This window comes from Hemiscyllium ocellatum, chromosome 6 (assembly GCF_020745735.1).
Source record: "Hemiscyllium ocellatum isolate sHemOce1 chromosome 6, sHemOce1.pat.X.cur, whole genome shotgun sequence".
Classification (NCBI taxonomy): domain Eukaryota; kingdom Metazoa; phylum Chordata; class Chondrichthyes; order Orectolobiformes; family Hemiscylliidae; genus Hemiscyllium; species Hemiscyllium ocellatum.
Window position 1 is genome coordinate 74,801,152 of NC_083406.1, and position 16,899 is coordinate 74,818,050.

Below are 16,899 nucleotides of genomic sequence, written 5' to 3' on the forward strand. Positions count from 1 at the left end.
TTTCCCACTGTTTTCCATTTGATCTCTTATCAAGTTAGCTAGAAATTGGAGACGGAGTGGCACAATCCACAAATAATGTAAATGGGAAAATTATCTAGTGAAAATCTAAAATTATGACACATTTAATAAGACATTTGACATTCTTTTCTGTCTAATGTTAGTGTGTTTTGGCTGAAGGGGTGAGAATCACTGGGAAATTTCAATAAGGCAGAAATAATGACATTTAGATGCATTGAATGCAAAAGAGATTTAATTTTCTTAAATTGTTACAGCAGTTATTGGAGAATAGCAAATAAAAGTAGAACCACAAAAATGAAAGTAGTCTTTGAAATTATTCAGCAATTCTAATGAATCAAGTTGTTAGAGATGAGTCAAAGTGAAATGTAAGCCCAGAAGCTTGAACAGGGTTGGTACAGCACAATTCAATGACAAGAATATTCTTGGAACTTCTCGAATTCTTGAATCTTGACAATTTTGAAATTTTCAATAAATGGCATAAATATATTCAATACTTGCAAATTTCTGAAATTGCATACACTATCCCAATGACCTCGTTTCTATTGTAGTCATAACGAAACATTGTGTATCCGTTGATGAAATTAATGACACCTGGAAAAGTAAAATTAATCATTTAAGAAGATAATGCTCACAAACGTAAAGAGAAGCTGGCTGAAAGTAAATCATATGTGCTATAAAAGGTTTTCTCCAAAATTATGTCTTAAACAGCCTTTTTAAAATATATCTGTGTGATTGTTGTTATGTATGAAATACAGGCATGTCTGATTGATATATCTTAAGTGAACTTGACAAGAATTGTGGATTCATGAACTGGTTAGGCTGGCCGTGTTTATAATTGATGTTGCCCCTTCTTGAATGCTTGGCCATACAATACGTCTGTGCCACACAATGTGCATGGAGAGTGTACTCAAGCAACACTCCTTAAGATGCATACAGGAAAGGCATTGCATCTATCTGAAGAAGACAGACAAGTTGGCTACACACAGCAACCAGATGTTAGAGGGAACAATGTTTACAAATGGCATATAGATTGTGGCAGGAGTATCCTGCCTATTGTTCTTTGTTTATGGTTTTGGAAAAGTTCAAAATGTTGATGAATTATTTTAAAATTATGATTCCATGAGTTGATGTGATATCGGCATAGCTATTCAACATTTTGCCCAGTTGTAAAAGTGGCATTTTGGATCAACCTTTCATTAGGGAAATGGCTTATTTTTGCTTTTCAGTAGAAAATAAATTCCGTGCTGTCTACAATAATATGCTTATCTGCAACATGAGTTTTATGACCAGGCAGCAAATTGTGTATACATGTCATAGAATTGTATAGTATTTGAATGAGCACATTTGCTAAAGTTATTAATACTAACTAATATGTGGAAGGATTTCCTTTGATTTCCTTTTATATCAATACAATAAATAAAAATATCTCCTGAATTTTTCTTGTACTATGTTCACTGTATATTCATGAGCCTTTGTTATTATATATGACAGAAAGTAAGACTGAACTTTTTTCTTATAAAGTGAAATATTTTCCCATTCCTAATCAAAAGAACACTATGTCTTAATTAAAAATTTACCATTGTGTTCAAAAGCAGCATCCACTTGGTCACTAATGCCATACCATTTATCTTTTATCAATTTTGGATTGCCCCAATCCATTCTGTCTGTAGAGTCGTCATAACTAAACAAAAAGGACACTATTATTTTTAGAATCATTATTATTTTTAGAGAGAATGCTTGATAGAAATTTCAGTGTAACAATAAATCTCATACCTCCAATATTTGTTTTCCACAAAGAAGAATGTTTTTCGAATGTGAGGAATTTGTACTGCTGCATCGATTTTCTTCACGGCGGAGGGGAAACCCAAACTAGCAATAGTCTTCGGGTATCCATTTAAAATGTTATAGCCACTGACAGCCCAGTATTGAGTTCCTGTGTAAGTAAAATTATTGAAATAACCTAATTAAATAAATCATGAAAAGAATTCTACATCTCAAGCAAAAATTGACAAGCACAATTCTTAAGCTTGAAATTTAAACTAATAAGGTTTAAGCAAATTATGAATATTTTTTGACATCAAGAAAAATAAACTGAGATACTTAGTTGTAGGAATGGTGGAATGACACACACTTTCCATGGGAAGTTCTGTGATTTCAGGTCAAACAACATCAAGGAAACCTGTGCAATTTACCACTTACCATAATCCTTCCATTGACGTGTCAGTATTTTTCCATGTTAAGCATTACCTGAAGGAAGAACTGATGGGAAGCAAGAGCAAAAATATACTCCAGGTGGGAATTTCGATGTCTTAACAAAAATAGATGCTTGATGACATTGCCACTGAATGAGCTGACCAAGTACGAAAAGGACATTGTTGGCAGAATTGATGTGCATCGTACGGTAATTAAATCAGCATAAGAGTTTGTTCTGATACATCTGTCCAGAATAGAATCTATATGAGCCACTCCCAAACAACCCATGTGAAGATAAAATCTCACTTTACAGTGAAAATTCCCTCCATAATGTTTTTAACACTACCCGAAATACTCGAATGTTAAGATCTAGCCATCAAATAACGGACGTGGGAAGCACTTGAGCTATCTGCAGGACGATTCTGTATCATGTTCTGGCCCAACTCCATATACTGTACTCATCATACCCTGGTTCAATAGAACAAAACCAGGCCTATATTAGAATGAAGTAACAATATGATGACATGTATGCAGGTCAAACTTCATTATCATCATCAAATTCCAAAGCCATCCACCGTTAATATCCACGAGTTACCTTTTGAACCCGACTTAATTTATCAACTGTGACTACAAAACCAGTGCAAAGGCTGGTACATCAGTGAGGAGTGTCTCATCTCTTGACTCCTATTCCCTTTCCACAATCCAAAAGGCTCAAGTCAAGAATATAATAGAATATTAACCACTGCCTGATGAGTAACGAGTATTTCTTTATGAACAAAGCAATTTTAGCATTTTTTCTAAACCTCAGCCCTTGTGTATACATTTAATTTACATTTATATCTAAACATATATAAATTTGGTGCTGAGCCCATTAAAACTAGTTGTTAATACAGGCATATGTGAGGAATTAAATAAATAGCGGATTGTTTCCACTGGTTAGAAAGATGGAAACAAGAAGGTCTTATTTTAAGTTAGTCACAAAAAGAGTTCAAGGGGAAAATAGAAAAAATATCTTTGTAGACTACTTGTAGAATTCAAAATTCTCTGTTAGAATCTCTGTTCATGGAGTCATAGAGACAGGCCCTTTGGCCCAAACTAGTCCATACTGACCAAAATGTCCAACTATGCTAACATAATTTCCCTGTACTTGACCCATATCCTTCTAAACCTTTCCTATCCATGTATTTGTCCAAATGCCTTTTAAATATTGTTAATGTACTTGCAACATCAACTTTAGCCAGCAGCTAATTCCATATGTGTACCTACCTCTATGTAAAAAGGTTATCCCTCAGCTTCCCTTTTATTCTTTCCCTTTACCCTTAAACTGATGTCCCCTAGTTCATGATTCTCCAACGCTGGGATAAAGACTGAGTGCATTCACCCTATCCATGCCTCTCATGATCATATACACTTCTGTAAGATCCCCTCTCACTCTTCTGTACTGTAAAGAAAAAGATCCTAACTTGTCCAACCTCTTCCTATAACTCAGATCCCTGAAAATTTCTTCTGCACTCTTTCCAGTTTAATAACATCTATCTCATAACATGGTGACTAAAACTGAACACAATACTTCAAGTGCGGCTTCAACAATGTCCTGAACATAACTCCCCAACTTCGATACTGCGTGACCTGACTGATGAAGGCCAGTGTGCCAAAAGCCTTCTTCACTGCCCTTTGACTCCACTTTCAGAGAACCCTGCACCTAAACTCCAAAGTCCCTCTGTTCCACTAAGCTCCTTAAGGCCCTACCATTCATCATGAAACTCCTACCTTGATTTGACATTCCAAACGCAAGACCTCGCACTTAGAGTCATAAGAGTCATAGAGATGTACAGCATGGAAACAGATCCTTCGGTCCAACCCGTCCATGCCAACCAGGTATCCCAACCCAATCTAGTCCCACCTGCCAGCATCCGGCCCATATCCCTCCAAACCCTTCCTATTCATATATCCATCCAAATGCCTCTTAAATGTTGCAATTGTACCAGCCTCCATCACTTCCTCTGGCAGCTCATTCCATACACGTACCACCCTCTGTGTGAAAAAGTTTATATTTTTCCCCTCTCATCCTAAACCTATGCCCTCTAGTTCTGGACTCCCCAACCCCAGGGAAAAGACTTTGCCTATTTACCCTATCCATGCCCCTCATAATTTTGTAAACCTCTATAAGGTCTCTCCTCAGCCTCCGACGATCTAGGGAAAACAGCCCCAGCCTATTTAGCCCTCTCCCTATAGCTCAAATCCTCCAACCCTGGCAACATCCTTGTAAATCTTTTCTGAACCCTTTCAAGTTTCACAACATCTTTCCAATAGGAAGGAGACCAGAATTGCATGCAAGATTCCAACAGTGGCCTAACCAATGTCCTGTACAGCCGCAACATGACCTCCCAACTCCTGTACTCAATACCCTGACCAATAAAAGAAAACATACCAACCGCTTTCTTCACTATCCCATCTACCTGCGAAATAACATCTCGTGACCCAGCTGCAGTAATCAGTTCACTATCCTTTATGCTTTTATTAAGCACATATATAATTTCTACTTCTTTAGGGTTAGTATTTTTACTGACATTTACTAACTTAAAAGATAAAAGGACTAACACCTCTTGATTATGCAAGCAGACCGGACAGACACTTTAATCCCATCAGGGGTAACAGTTAGCATTTAACAAATGTTTAAATCATCTCCCGCTTTCCCTGGACAGATGTCACACAAAAAATTGTGTATAGTAGATACAATTATGTAACACCATAGTGCTAGAATTTTAATGTATGTAAGAACTGTGTATAAATATGATGTGGTGTTGTGTGATTTTTAACTGTGTATAAAGAGGCTACTGTAAGAACGGTACTTCGGGATTCCATCACTGCCTCGAACTGTGCTACTGCGGATGCTAAATAAAGAGACTATTTTCGTTACTTGACACAATCCTACACATCCAACACTCTCAATATCATAAAAACACAGCACGGATAATTTAGAGAAGATTTCTAACCTTTGAAAAATAGTGTAGTTCCCTTAAAAACATTTTCATATGAAGCATCAATTTTTGTCGGGAGTTCTGGCCATAAAGATTTGGTCAGCGTTAGAACTGCATTTGGCATTTGTGGGACAACACGCCAAACAAACCTAAATGCAAATTCAAAAGATTAGTGCTATCCAATTCTTCTAATTATTAATGTTTGCTTAATATCATCATGTTGATATTGAACATTAAACAGAACATCAATCTAGACATTAAAGGATATCCTGTAATATTAAGTTGATTGGCAGCTATGTTTTAATAGTCATGATTCAAAGTTGACAATTGATCTCTTATATTGCAGTTTGTGAACAATACATTTTTATTATTCTGTAAGTGTAATCATTGCATAGTTTAAGGCAAAAAATATGAAAATAAAAACAGAAAATGTGAAACACACGCAATAGCACATGAGAAGTAAACCAATGAGTTATATTTTCCTGAGAGAACTCAAAAAAAAGGAATAAGTGAAGGAGGATATTCATTGTTTCATGACTTCTGCAAGAGGTGCAGTTCCAGAAAAGCAGATGAATGATGTGAAATGGAATAATCCTGGTCTTTCAAACTAAATTTATTCTTCATATTACTTTGCACCTTCAAATAGAAGTTCCTTAGAAAGTTAGCAGTGGATCCCCAGCAGACTGTAAGCTTTGTGAACAAAAATAATAAATCATATTAAATTGGATTCATTGTGTATAAGGAATTAGTAGGAAGTAGGAGTCAGACTTAGTGATATAGGTTGTATATTCTAATGAGAAAGATGTGAATAGAGATGGCCCCAGGGATCTGAAATAGGTTCTTAGCATTTCACCATATTTATAAATGACATAAATAAGAAAATAGAGAGCTGTATATCCAAGTTTAATAATGTCACCAAATTAGGAGGAAAATTAATCAGTATACAGAAGAGCAGAAGGGCTCTTGTGCCATAGTGGTGGTTCCCTCAATACTTGGGTTCAAATCCCCCTGCTCCAGAGGAGTGTAGTAACATCTCTGAACAGATTGATATTTTGAAAAGAAAAGGAAGAAGAAAATTACAAAGGGATATTGATAGATTAATTGCAGACAAAACTGTGCTAGATCAACTTAAATGGAAGAAGTGTGAAGTAATCATGTCTGAGCAATTAATCAAAATTGTTTCCAAATGGTGAGAAGCTACAGACTGAATAAGAAAAGAGGTTCAGAGCCACATACAAAAGCTAATAATTAGTTATGCGAAGTCCTAATGACTAATGGCTCTCTATCTTGACAGGTCAAAATCTTAGAATTCCTTCCCTGAGGGCATTTTAGGTCTACCTATGGGTATGGGTATGGGTAAGAATATTTGGTTCGCAGTAGGACATTTGCCAGGAGAACCCTGGGAAAACTTGTGTCTTTACCTTTTATTTACAAGAAAGATTTAATCTCAAATTGTTATCTTTTTTCTTTTCAGATGCTGATAGACTCAATATCAATGCCAAAATGTCAATAATATATCAGATTTATAATGTTTACTTCTTTACAATGTACTAACATGTTTAGAGTATTCTCAAATCCTGATAAAGACATGAATGACAGAAAATTGTTCCATACCTGTCTTTATAGAACATAAGTTCTCCACGAAGTGTACTAACTGCATCGAAGGAGAGGGAAGGATCACATGTCTCTGGGGTCTTTGGGTGACGTTTTGGGTCATAATTACTTGATGAACCTAGGTTGACATATTTACAGTCACAGAGATGTACAACACAGAAACAAACCTTTTGGTCCAACTTCTCCATGCCAACCAGATATTCTAAATTAATCTAATCCCATTTGCCAGCATTTGGTCCATATCCCTGCAAATCCTTTCTTTTCATAAACTTATCTTGATGCGTTTTAAATGTTGAAAATGTGTTGCTGGAAAAGCGCAGCAGGTCAGGCAGCATCCAAGGAGCAGGAAATTCGACGTTTCGGGCATAAGCCCTTCATCAGTCTCTACCACCTCCTCTGGCAGTTCAATCCAAACATGCACCACCCTCTGCATGAAAACTTTGCCCCTTAGCTTCCTTTCAAATCTTTCCCCTATCACCTTAAATCTATACCCTCTAGTTTTGGACTCTACCACCGCAGGGTCTATTTACTGTAGCCATGCCCTTCATAGTGTTATAAACCTCTTTAAGGTCACCCCTCAGCCTCTGACACTCCAGGAAAAATAGCCCCAACCCATTCAGTCTCTCCCTATAGCTCAAACCCCCCAACCCTGGCAACATCCTTGTAAATCTTTTCTGATCCCTTTCAAGTTTCACAACATCCTTCCTAAAGCAGGGGGACCAGAATTAACATAGCCTAACCAATGTCCTGTACAGTCACAACATGACCTACCAACCCCAATATTCAATGCTCTGACCAATTAAGGCAAGCATACGAAACACCTTCTTCACACTCCTATCGACCTGCAATTACACTTTCAAGGAACTATGAACCTGCATGAATATGTCATAGTGAAGTCCATCTTCAGCCATAAGTGCTAAGGGGGTAATCCATCATGGCTTCCTTCTGAGGTACCCAGCATCACAGATAACGGTCTTCCAACAATTTAATTCAGTCTTCATGAAATCAAGAAATGGCTGAAAACACTAGATACTGAAAAGACTATGGGCCTTGACAGCACTCAGGCTAAAGTACTGAAGACTCATGCCTTGGAACTAGTTATGGCCTTTGCTAAGCTGTTCCAGTACAACAACAACAATTTCATTTACCCAACAATGTGGAAAATTGCCTACGTATGTCCTGTGCACAAAAAAGGCAGGCTTCCAGGGGAGGGGATAGCCTAGTGGCATTATCGCTGACTGTTAATCCAGAGACCCAGATTATGTTCTGGGGACCTGTTTTTGAAGCCCGTCATGGAAGATGCTAGAATTTGTATTCAATAAAAAAAAATTCAGGAATTAAAGAGTCTAATGGTCATCATAACTCCATTGTCAATTGTCAGAAAAAACCAACAGCACAGAAACAGATCTTTCGGACCAGATATCCTAAACTAATCTAGTCCCATTTCCCAGCACTTGGCTATTATCCCTCTAAACCCGTCCTATTCATACAACCATCCAGATGCCTTTAAATGCTGTAATTGTACCAATCTCCACCACTTCCTCTGGCAGCTCACTCCATATGCCCAGCATCCTCTGCTTGAAAACATTACCCCTTAGCTCCCTTTCAAATCTTTCCCCTTTGACCCTAAACCAATGCCCTCTAGTTCTGAAATCCCCCACCCCAGGGAAAATACTTTGTTTATTTACCCTATTCATGCTGCTCATGATTTTATAAACCTCTATAAGGTCACCCCACAGCCTCTGACACTCTAGGGAAAACAGCCATAGCCTATTCAGCCTCTCCCTACAGCTCAAACCCTCCAACTCTGAAAACATCCTTGTAAATCTTTTTTGAACCCTTTAAAGTTTCACATACTAGGATCACAGTTATGCCCGAAACGTCGATTTTGTTGCACTTTGGATGCTGCCTGAACTGCTGTGCTCTTCCAGCACCACTGATCCAGAATACCACTCATAACCATTCCTCTATCCACGCTAATACTTTACCCCTAACACCATGCATTCTTCTCTTATGCAGCAGCCTCTTGTGTGGCTGTTCAGTTGTTCATACTGGTGAAATAGGGCAAGTAACTTTTCTGGGGTGCCTACTGTACCTACTTCAGGGAAGATAATCAGAAGAACTGGTTGTGTCCTGGCAACAAGATGAATGGTTTGGAGTCTCGTACTTTGGGAAATTGTTCAAACGTCAATCATGGAGGGCCCACATAAATGAAAAAGAATCACATCAGCTGGGGATGAGAGTTCTATTCTGTGCTCCTGAAGTGAACAAATCTAATTGAAGTTGATTGCCATCCCAATCTTTCCAAAGTTTAATGCTTTCGCAGTTGGCAACATGGTTCTAAAGGACAATATCACCAACACTGTGAGGTGTCATGGGTCTTTCACTCTCAATGCAGCATCAAAAACCTCAGCTCTCTCTGAACCGTCAACTGGTGGTGTATTGTCAAGCCTGTAAGCTGTAAGTTCAAAAAGAGCCTACTGAGTCTGCACCAACCACCCGAACAGCATCCTACCACCCCCCCCCCCCTCCCGACCCCCATCCCTGAAATCTTACATTTCCCATGGTTATTCCACCTAGTATGCATGTCCCTGGAAACTACAAGCAATTCAGCATGGCCAGTTAACCTAAACTGCACATCTTTGGACTGTGGAGGAAATCACACAGATTTTACTAATCAATTGAACTTAAATTCCACCATCTGCTGTCTTGGAATTTAAATCTGTCACGGATATTAGTCTGGGTCTCTAGATTACTATTCCATTGTCTCCTTGTTATCTTAATGTTCCTTCTGCGGTATTATGATGAAAATATGAATTGATATAAGGCAATATGATCTACAGGAGCTGTTTATAATCAGTGATGCAAATCACTTAATTATTTATCATTTTTGCTCTAGAAAACCAAATCGAACCTACCATACAGTGCCTGTATTCCCGCAACATCATCATACGGTAGTCTGAACTCTTGCATACTTGAATATGTATATGTGGGGAACATCAAAGCCCCCACATCTCGAGAATGAGCCATTCCTAGAGCATGTCCAATTTCATGAGCAGCCACCAGGAATAAGTTATATTCTGTAAAACCATAGAAAACATTCCATTATAACAGCCTATTTCCAAATTTTATTACAGGTCAGAGAATCTTAAAGGCTCAGTTTAAAATGACAGAATCACAGAGAAGAGATTAGTATAAAGTTACAACATTTTGTGTAATAAATAAACACACAGCTAAATTAAGAAAAAAACTGTACTTGTTCACAATGACTTAATACACAAGTTACGTCTATATATAGGTTTATTATATTTATAATAAGACAAGAATTTTGTGTTATTGCACTTTGAATCCAATTATTCAGTTAATTTGCATTTAGGATTTAGAATGTAATTACTTCTGGAGAATACTAATGTGAAATTTTCCACATCTCACGACCCTCTTAGCCAATGTGGAAAACAGGTAAATTGCTGTATATATTCTATGCAGTTTTGAATAATTAATTCTATAATGGAAGCTGTCTTTCCTGACTAAATTTAAAATGGAACTTAAAATCTGCATATGTGCAAGCATAACACATAATGCAAAAGATGAGTGCAAACACCCTGACTTGGCCAGCTTACCCCACAATCTTTAATAGCTGTGAGACAGCTACATTTTAGAGGAAAAGTTTCTGCTAACCCTCACTTAAAGCAGTAAGTCTCACCTCAGAGAGTTGTCATTCAATCAAATGGCTGGCAGCTCTCTCATCCTGGCCATTGCCACCAGGAGCAGTGACCACTGTTGGTACTGCAACAATTCCTGATGGAAACAAGCTGGAATGGAGATAAACTTCAAAGACAGTCCCAGGTTTTGCCTTGATGGGCTGAGGTTAAGAGAAATGGGGCTGAGGTAGACTGGTCTGGGCAAGGGAAACACAAGGGTCAAGGTGCTACATTTGCAGGGGGCCTCTGCTTGGCACAGGAGACATTCAAAGAAAGCAACTCCTCTGTTTTGCCTAGCGTGCCACATGCAATGAGTGGGAGGCATACTTTGTGCTGGTCTCCTTCCAATAAAGGCAAAATTAAATGGTTGTTTTAGAGCCATAATTTAACAACAAGTGAGGGTTAGGGGTTCCCAGTACCTCCCCCACTGCGGGCAAAACTGCAGTTCAGGCACCAGCAACTGATTGACAGGTTGATTCCCAACAGTAGAATATTGGGTACCTTTGAATATCTTCAGTTCAATTCAGAGAACTGACTTCTGTTGTTCGGCTATTCATTTCATCCATGTAAACATTTAGCAAGGCAAATGTCCATGAAATATTTTTAGTTTAAAACTCCTGTTGGTCAAGAGGTTTAAGAGGTAGTTTCTGAAAAGACTATTTACTTGTTTGTGGACTAATTTATTTCTATTCAGTGTTTTCATTTTGTTTTGCTACTGTTTGATTATGCTTTCCTACTTATATGTAAGTCTTTCACTGTGGGAAACACACATTGTCTCAAATGTTCAAGATGCAGTGAAAACATTAAGAGGAATTTTGTTCTTGTCATCTCAGATGTGGTATATATAACAGTGCAAATTTCTGATCATGGGAGACTCAATCAGGTAACAGAAGATGCAACTTATGTGAAATATTCAAATTATAACAGAGTTTTTCATCAAATTCTGAGCTACTGAAAATGTGGCAAGGAAAGAGATTGAAGGGCAGCACCAAGTACAAATAAAATAGCTAGCCAAATGGAGACAGGGGAATTCGGCGTATAGGTAACTCTGATGCACTCCCTTGCACCTCTTAGCTGTCTACTAGAGTTACTTGAGGCCTTAGATAAAGTTCTCTGCTCATTCATTAGGTAGTGCAAACAGACTTAAGTACTAAAAAAGTAGATATTTAAAATTAAAATAAAATGAACAAATTAAAATATAAATAAAAACTGAAAATACTGCAGATGCTGTAAATCAGAAACAAATTCAGAAACTGTTGAAAAAGCTCAGCAGGTCTGGCAATATCTGTGAAGAGAAATCTGATGATCCTTTCTCAGAAGGGATTTGCTGCTGAATCAGTCAAGAGTACAAAGGGAGCGAGAAAATGGTTTACTCACCAAAATGCTTACATATATTTTAATTGAATATGCAAAGTATGTAACTCATACAAACTTTTTTGATGATAATAGACTATATTCTGAGTTTGATTACATTATTTAAACTTTGTACCTCTTGAGTCCATTGTCCATGTTTCAGCTTCGTCAAAATGAATATCACCTCCAAGATTTGGACCTGGTGGAAAGCCATGTGCCAGAATGCCGTTGGGTCCATCAAATGGATATCCATCGTTATGTACTGGCAAAAATAAAAGTGAAAAGATACATTATTATTTAATTTCATTGTGTTGTCCTAAATTACCTCAATATCACAAAATACTGGTCAATTACCTCCAAATGCGAAGGATATCATAATGTCAGCTATACCATTTGAAATCCTGGTGAATTTCAAAGATGTGACATCGCTCCACATTTTGAATGCTGCTTTGATAGCTGTAACCACTTCACTTGATGTAATATCTGGAGTATAGTTGATGATCCTTTAGGAAAATAATCAAAAAAATGAGCTAAAATACTATGTTTATTATCAAAAATGCCACCTAAAATATCACAGAAACATAAAATTTACCTATAAGTCAAGTTGTTATGTAGCCATTTGATACGGCCTGGAAAGTGATTGTACTGAAGTGATTGACTGTCCTGAACTCCACATCGAGGTTTCTTCATGATTTCTAAAGTTTCAGAATTCAGCTCACCTGTTACTAGGAGGCCAAAGAAGTTTTGCATTTTCATAATATTTGCTCTTAGATTATCATTACTACTTGCTTTCAGACCATCAGAAGTGTCATAAAATTGCATGAGATATTGCTAGAAAAGCAGAACAACACAACATTAGTAAACATTGCTCAAACATAGTACTTTTTGAAGATTTGTAATATAAATAGTTAGTCTTAACTTTTAAACCCTTGAATACCTTAGCAAAATTCAAATCATGTTGATTTATCTCAGAGGATAAGGGAAATGTAAACCCAAACGTAGAATTGAGCAGTATCAGCAGAATTGGAACCTGGAAATATTTCATTTTCTCCTTAATTGGAGATATAGGTGAAATGGATGCTGTTTCCTTCAGCCACTTTTATATACTTGACTGATCCAGCAGCATTGCATAATTCATCCAATATTGTCATTAACTTACATATACTAAAAGATTGCAACTAGGGCCAGGATATGATTTTTATTTTTAAAAAATGTGGGCATCATTGACAGGAAACCACATAGTAGCTCTGTTATATGTTGCATCACCCTTTGTTCTTGGACACTAAAATAATAATGTGTTCAACTCCTTTAGTATTTTCTGTTCCATCACTATGATCTGTTTGTTTGAATCCCTCTTCCCTACCATTAGATTCTCACCTCTAAAAATAAATGCCAGGAGCTCATGGATTTTATCTTAAGTTTGAGAACATCCAGTTAGCTATTTCTGCATAATAATAATTTCCACTTATCCACAAAGTTGTCATGTTCTAGTTGGATTTGAATTATTTTCAAATCTCTTTTCAATTTCTTTACAAGCTCATCAGGACTCCCACTTGTGTTCCATTAAAACCATTCCAAACAATAGAATATGTCAGTGTAACTGGTTTCATTTCTGAAATAACTCAACTTTCTCAAATGTTCCTTCTAACGTGTGCTAGTGTTCAGCTACATTGTAATCCAGAATTGGGAAAATCAGGTTAAGCACAAGCAAAAGGTTCCTTTAAGATGTGTGTGTATATATATATATATATATATGGCTGCAAGGCGATCTTGTAGGGCCACAGAGTATAATAAAGGGGGTGGCACGGTGGCACAGTGGTTAGCAACTGTCTGTGTGGAGTTTGCAGATTCTCCCCATGTCTGTGTGGGTTTCCTCCGGGTGCTCCAGTTCCCCCCCCACAGTCCAAAGATGTGCAGGTTAGGTGAATTGGCCATGCTAAATTGCCTGTAGTGTTAGGTGAAGGGGTAAATGCACGGGAATGGGTCTGGGTGGGTTGCTCTTCACAGGGTCGGCGTGGACTTGTTGGGCCGAAGGGTCTGTTTCCACATTGTAAGTAATCTAATCTAGTCTAAAAAGGGGCCAGGAACAAAGCAAGGGAAATTAGAGGGTCATTACCCTTGAAACATATCACATCAAACTTTGCTACACCGAAATCAATGAGCATCTTTTACTTTACAAACCTGAGCTTATCTTTCACACAGTAAGCAATTGCAGCCCAGTTTTTTTGTGTAACTGAGCCCCTTTAAAATCCTATTCTTTCACTTACATTGTCTCTCCTCATTCTTCCAATCAAAATGCAGCAATTGCAATTATATTTTATCAGGTGCATACCCTTGTCAGTCTGTCTATGCCCTTCTGAAGTCTATCATTATTCTGTAAACATTTCATTACACTTCCAAGTGTTTTTTCTCTTGGAATTATTCTGTGATAAACTATGTATGGAAAAGCTTTGATTCTTTTTTATGTTGGCTGCCAGTCTCTTTTCATTCTGTCTTCTTGATTTTCTTATTTCGTTTCTCTCTTAGCTCTGATTTTTTTCATTTTTTTTAGATTACTTACAGTGTGGAAACAGGCCCTTCAGCCCAACAAGTCCACACTGACCCACAACCCACCCATATCCCTACATTTGCCTTTAATTTCCTAGCACTACGGACAATTTAACATGGCCAATTCACCTGACCCGCACATCTTTGGACTGTGGGAGGAAACCGGAGCACCCGGAGGAAACCCATGCAGACACGGGGAGAACGTGCAAACTCCACACAGTCAATCGCCTGAGTCGGGAATTGAACCCGGGTCTCTGGCGCTGTGAGACAACAGTGCTAACCACTGTTGCCACCGTGCCGCCCACGGTGGACGTGATTTTATTCTGTCTCATCATCCAGAGAGCTCTAACTGTGGTTGTCCTATATTTCCCATTATGAGAATGTAAATCAGCTGTAACAAACAATCTTATCTTTTTAAAAAGTTTAACCTATGTTTTCTAATAAACCTATTCAAAGTTTTATTACACATTTCTGGAACAGTGGGGTCTTGAACCCTGGCCTCCCTATCTTGGGCACTACCACTGTGCCACACAAATCTTTTCTTTAAAGCAATTGTTTAATTTGAATTCTGTCAGCCAACCTTTGTCCCAAATTGCCTGGACCATGAAATTGATCCGACTCTAATTAAGATTTTTTTTCTTTACCTATTTCCATTGCTAACCTACCTCTTAACATACAATGATTACTATTCCTTAAATGGTCCCCCACAGATATTTGCTACATTTGTTTGACTTAATACTTCCTTCCTTGTTTGCCAGAAATTTGATAATAAAAGCAATACACCCGAACAATTGAGAAATTGTTTTTCTCCTCTGCCCTTTACACTATTACTATCTAAATCAATATTAGGATAATTGATAATTTGCCCGAAACATTATTACTACTCTTTATTTTTTGCACCTTTCTGTAATTATCACACAAATTTCATGCAACTGTAACTTTACATGTTATTTACATAAGTCGGTGGCCTATAAAACACATTCAGTAATGTAGCTGTCCATTTGTTGTTTCTTTATGCTTAGGTGAACAGATTCTGTTCAAAATCCTTTCAGGATATTTTTTTCTCCACAACGCTATAACATTTGTCTTAATTAATCATATCATCCTTCCTTCTTTCTTTCCTTCTCCATCTTTTTTGAATACTTACTTATGAAGGCTCTATCCAAAGCTGAAACTGTATCATTGGTAGTGGGATGTTAACAATAAAAAACATTAAAAGAATGATGCAAAGATTCTTGCGCTTTAGTGTATAGCTAAACAATCCAAAATAATTTTTACTGTTGCTAAAACGTTTCTGGAGAGGGAAGGTGTATTCCTGAGTGATTAGCAAATGTTCATGTATGCTAGATTAATAGAATTGGCTGCAAATTTGCAGTTAAAATTAAAAGAAGAGGACAGGGTAGCAGGCATAATTGAGGGAATAGCATAGCTTGACTTTGTACCCAAGACTATCCACCCTCCAGGCTCTCTGCCTGTATTCCTGATAAAGGGCTTTTGCCCGAAACGTCGATTTTACTGCTCCTCGGATGCTACCTGAACCGCTGTGCTTTTCCAGCACCACTGTAACCTAGAATCCAGAGGATGACTCAACTGAATTAGATTGAATTCAGTTGCAGATGAAGCAGCTTGAACAAGGTAATGAATGTTTAAAAAGTTAAACGAGCACGAAAAGGAAATGAGAAATCTTGAACTTCAAGTTCAGAGAGAGAGAAAAGACAGGAATTTTAAAAGAAGAAATGTGAATTTCAGACAACAAGAAAGAATGAAAAATAATTGAAAAGGGAGAAAGAAAGGAAGCGGAGCTAAGGGAGTGGGGGGTTGGTGGGTTGCAGGAAGGTGAAAGACCATCAGGAATGCGCCAATACTGCAGACAAGACTCCTCTCAGCGAGAAAGCCAATTTTCTTCTGGACAAAGTTTGCTGTCGAAACCATGGGAATGGCCCTGCATGAGTATGAGGAATGGTCGACATGAGGTCAGATCCTGTGACATACAGTGTTCAGTGGGAGAGGTGGTCCTGAACAAGCAATTGGACCACATGAAAGCTACAACCTCACAAACAAGGCAGAAGTAAAACATGCCTGGCCCCTCAGAACATCCGGCAAGGATGTCAGAACCCGTGAGTTCTCCCCCTCTGCCTAGAGTCAAATCAACTTCTAGGGACGAGTTGGACATGGCAGATATTACAGCCTTGATGCTGTTACCAAGTGAAGGAAAAGATGAATTTTGGCCACATTCACTCCGGGTGCAAGAGGTGGGCTATGGTTTGGTACACATTGCCAGTATCTGAGGCAGAACTGGAGAAACAAGACCTACTGTAAAACCTCCCCAGGAGAAGCTACATGAAAAGGAATGAGCCTACATCCCAGGGCTTAGAGGGGGAGGAATATACTGATTGGAGCGAAGTTAGCCCGGTGGATGTCATCGAATACGAGTTTCCAGATCGGGGCTGTTAACCTAGTTCAATCAGGGAGTCCTGGTTGACAGGTATAAA

At 38.0% G+C, this 16,899-nt stretch overlaps 1 protein-coding gene across 1 annotated transcript in view; it reads right to left on the reverse strand.

Moving 5' to 3' along the window:
- Nucleotides 1–373: 373 nt before the first annotated feature.
- Nucleotides 374–16,899, reverse strand: part of LOC132816756 (collagenase 3-like) — a 41,138-nt gene continuing 24,612 nt past the window's right edge. The window contains exons 4-12 of the mRNA XM_060826671.1: nt 12,453–12,691; nt 12,215–12,363; nt 11,997–12,122; nt 9,725–9,886; nt 6,807–6,924; nt 5,208–5,341; nt 1,792–1,951; nt 1,596–1,699; nt 374–609 (exon numbers count right to left, since the gene is read on the reverse strand). Coding sequence (XP_060682654.1) covers nt 506–609; nt 1,596–1,699; nt 1,792–1,951; nt 5,208–5,341; nt 6,807–6,924; nt 9,725–9,886; nt 11,997–12,122; nt 12,215–12,363; nt 12,453–12,691 — 1,296 coding nt within the window. The 3' untranslated portion in view covers nt 374–505. The remainder of the gene's footprint in view (nt 610–1,595; nt 1,700–1,791; nt 1,952–5,207; nt 5,342–6,806; nt 6,925–9,724; nt 9,887–11,996; nt 12,123–12,214; nt 12,364–12,452; nt 12,692–16,899) is intronic.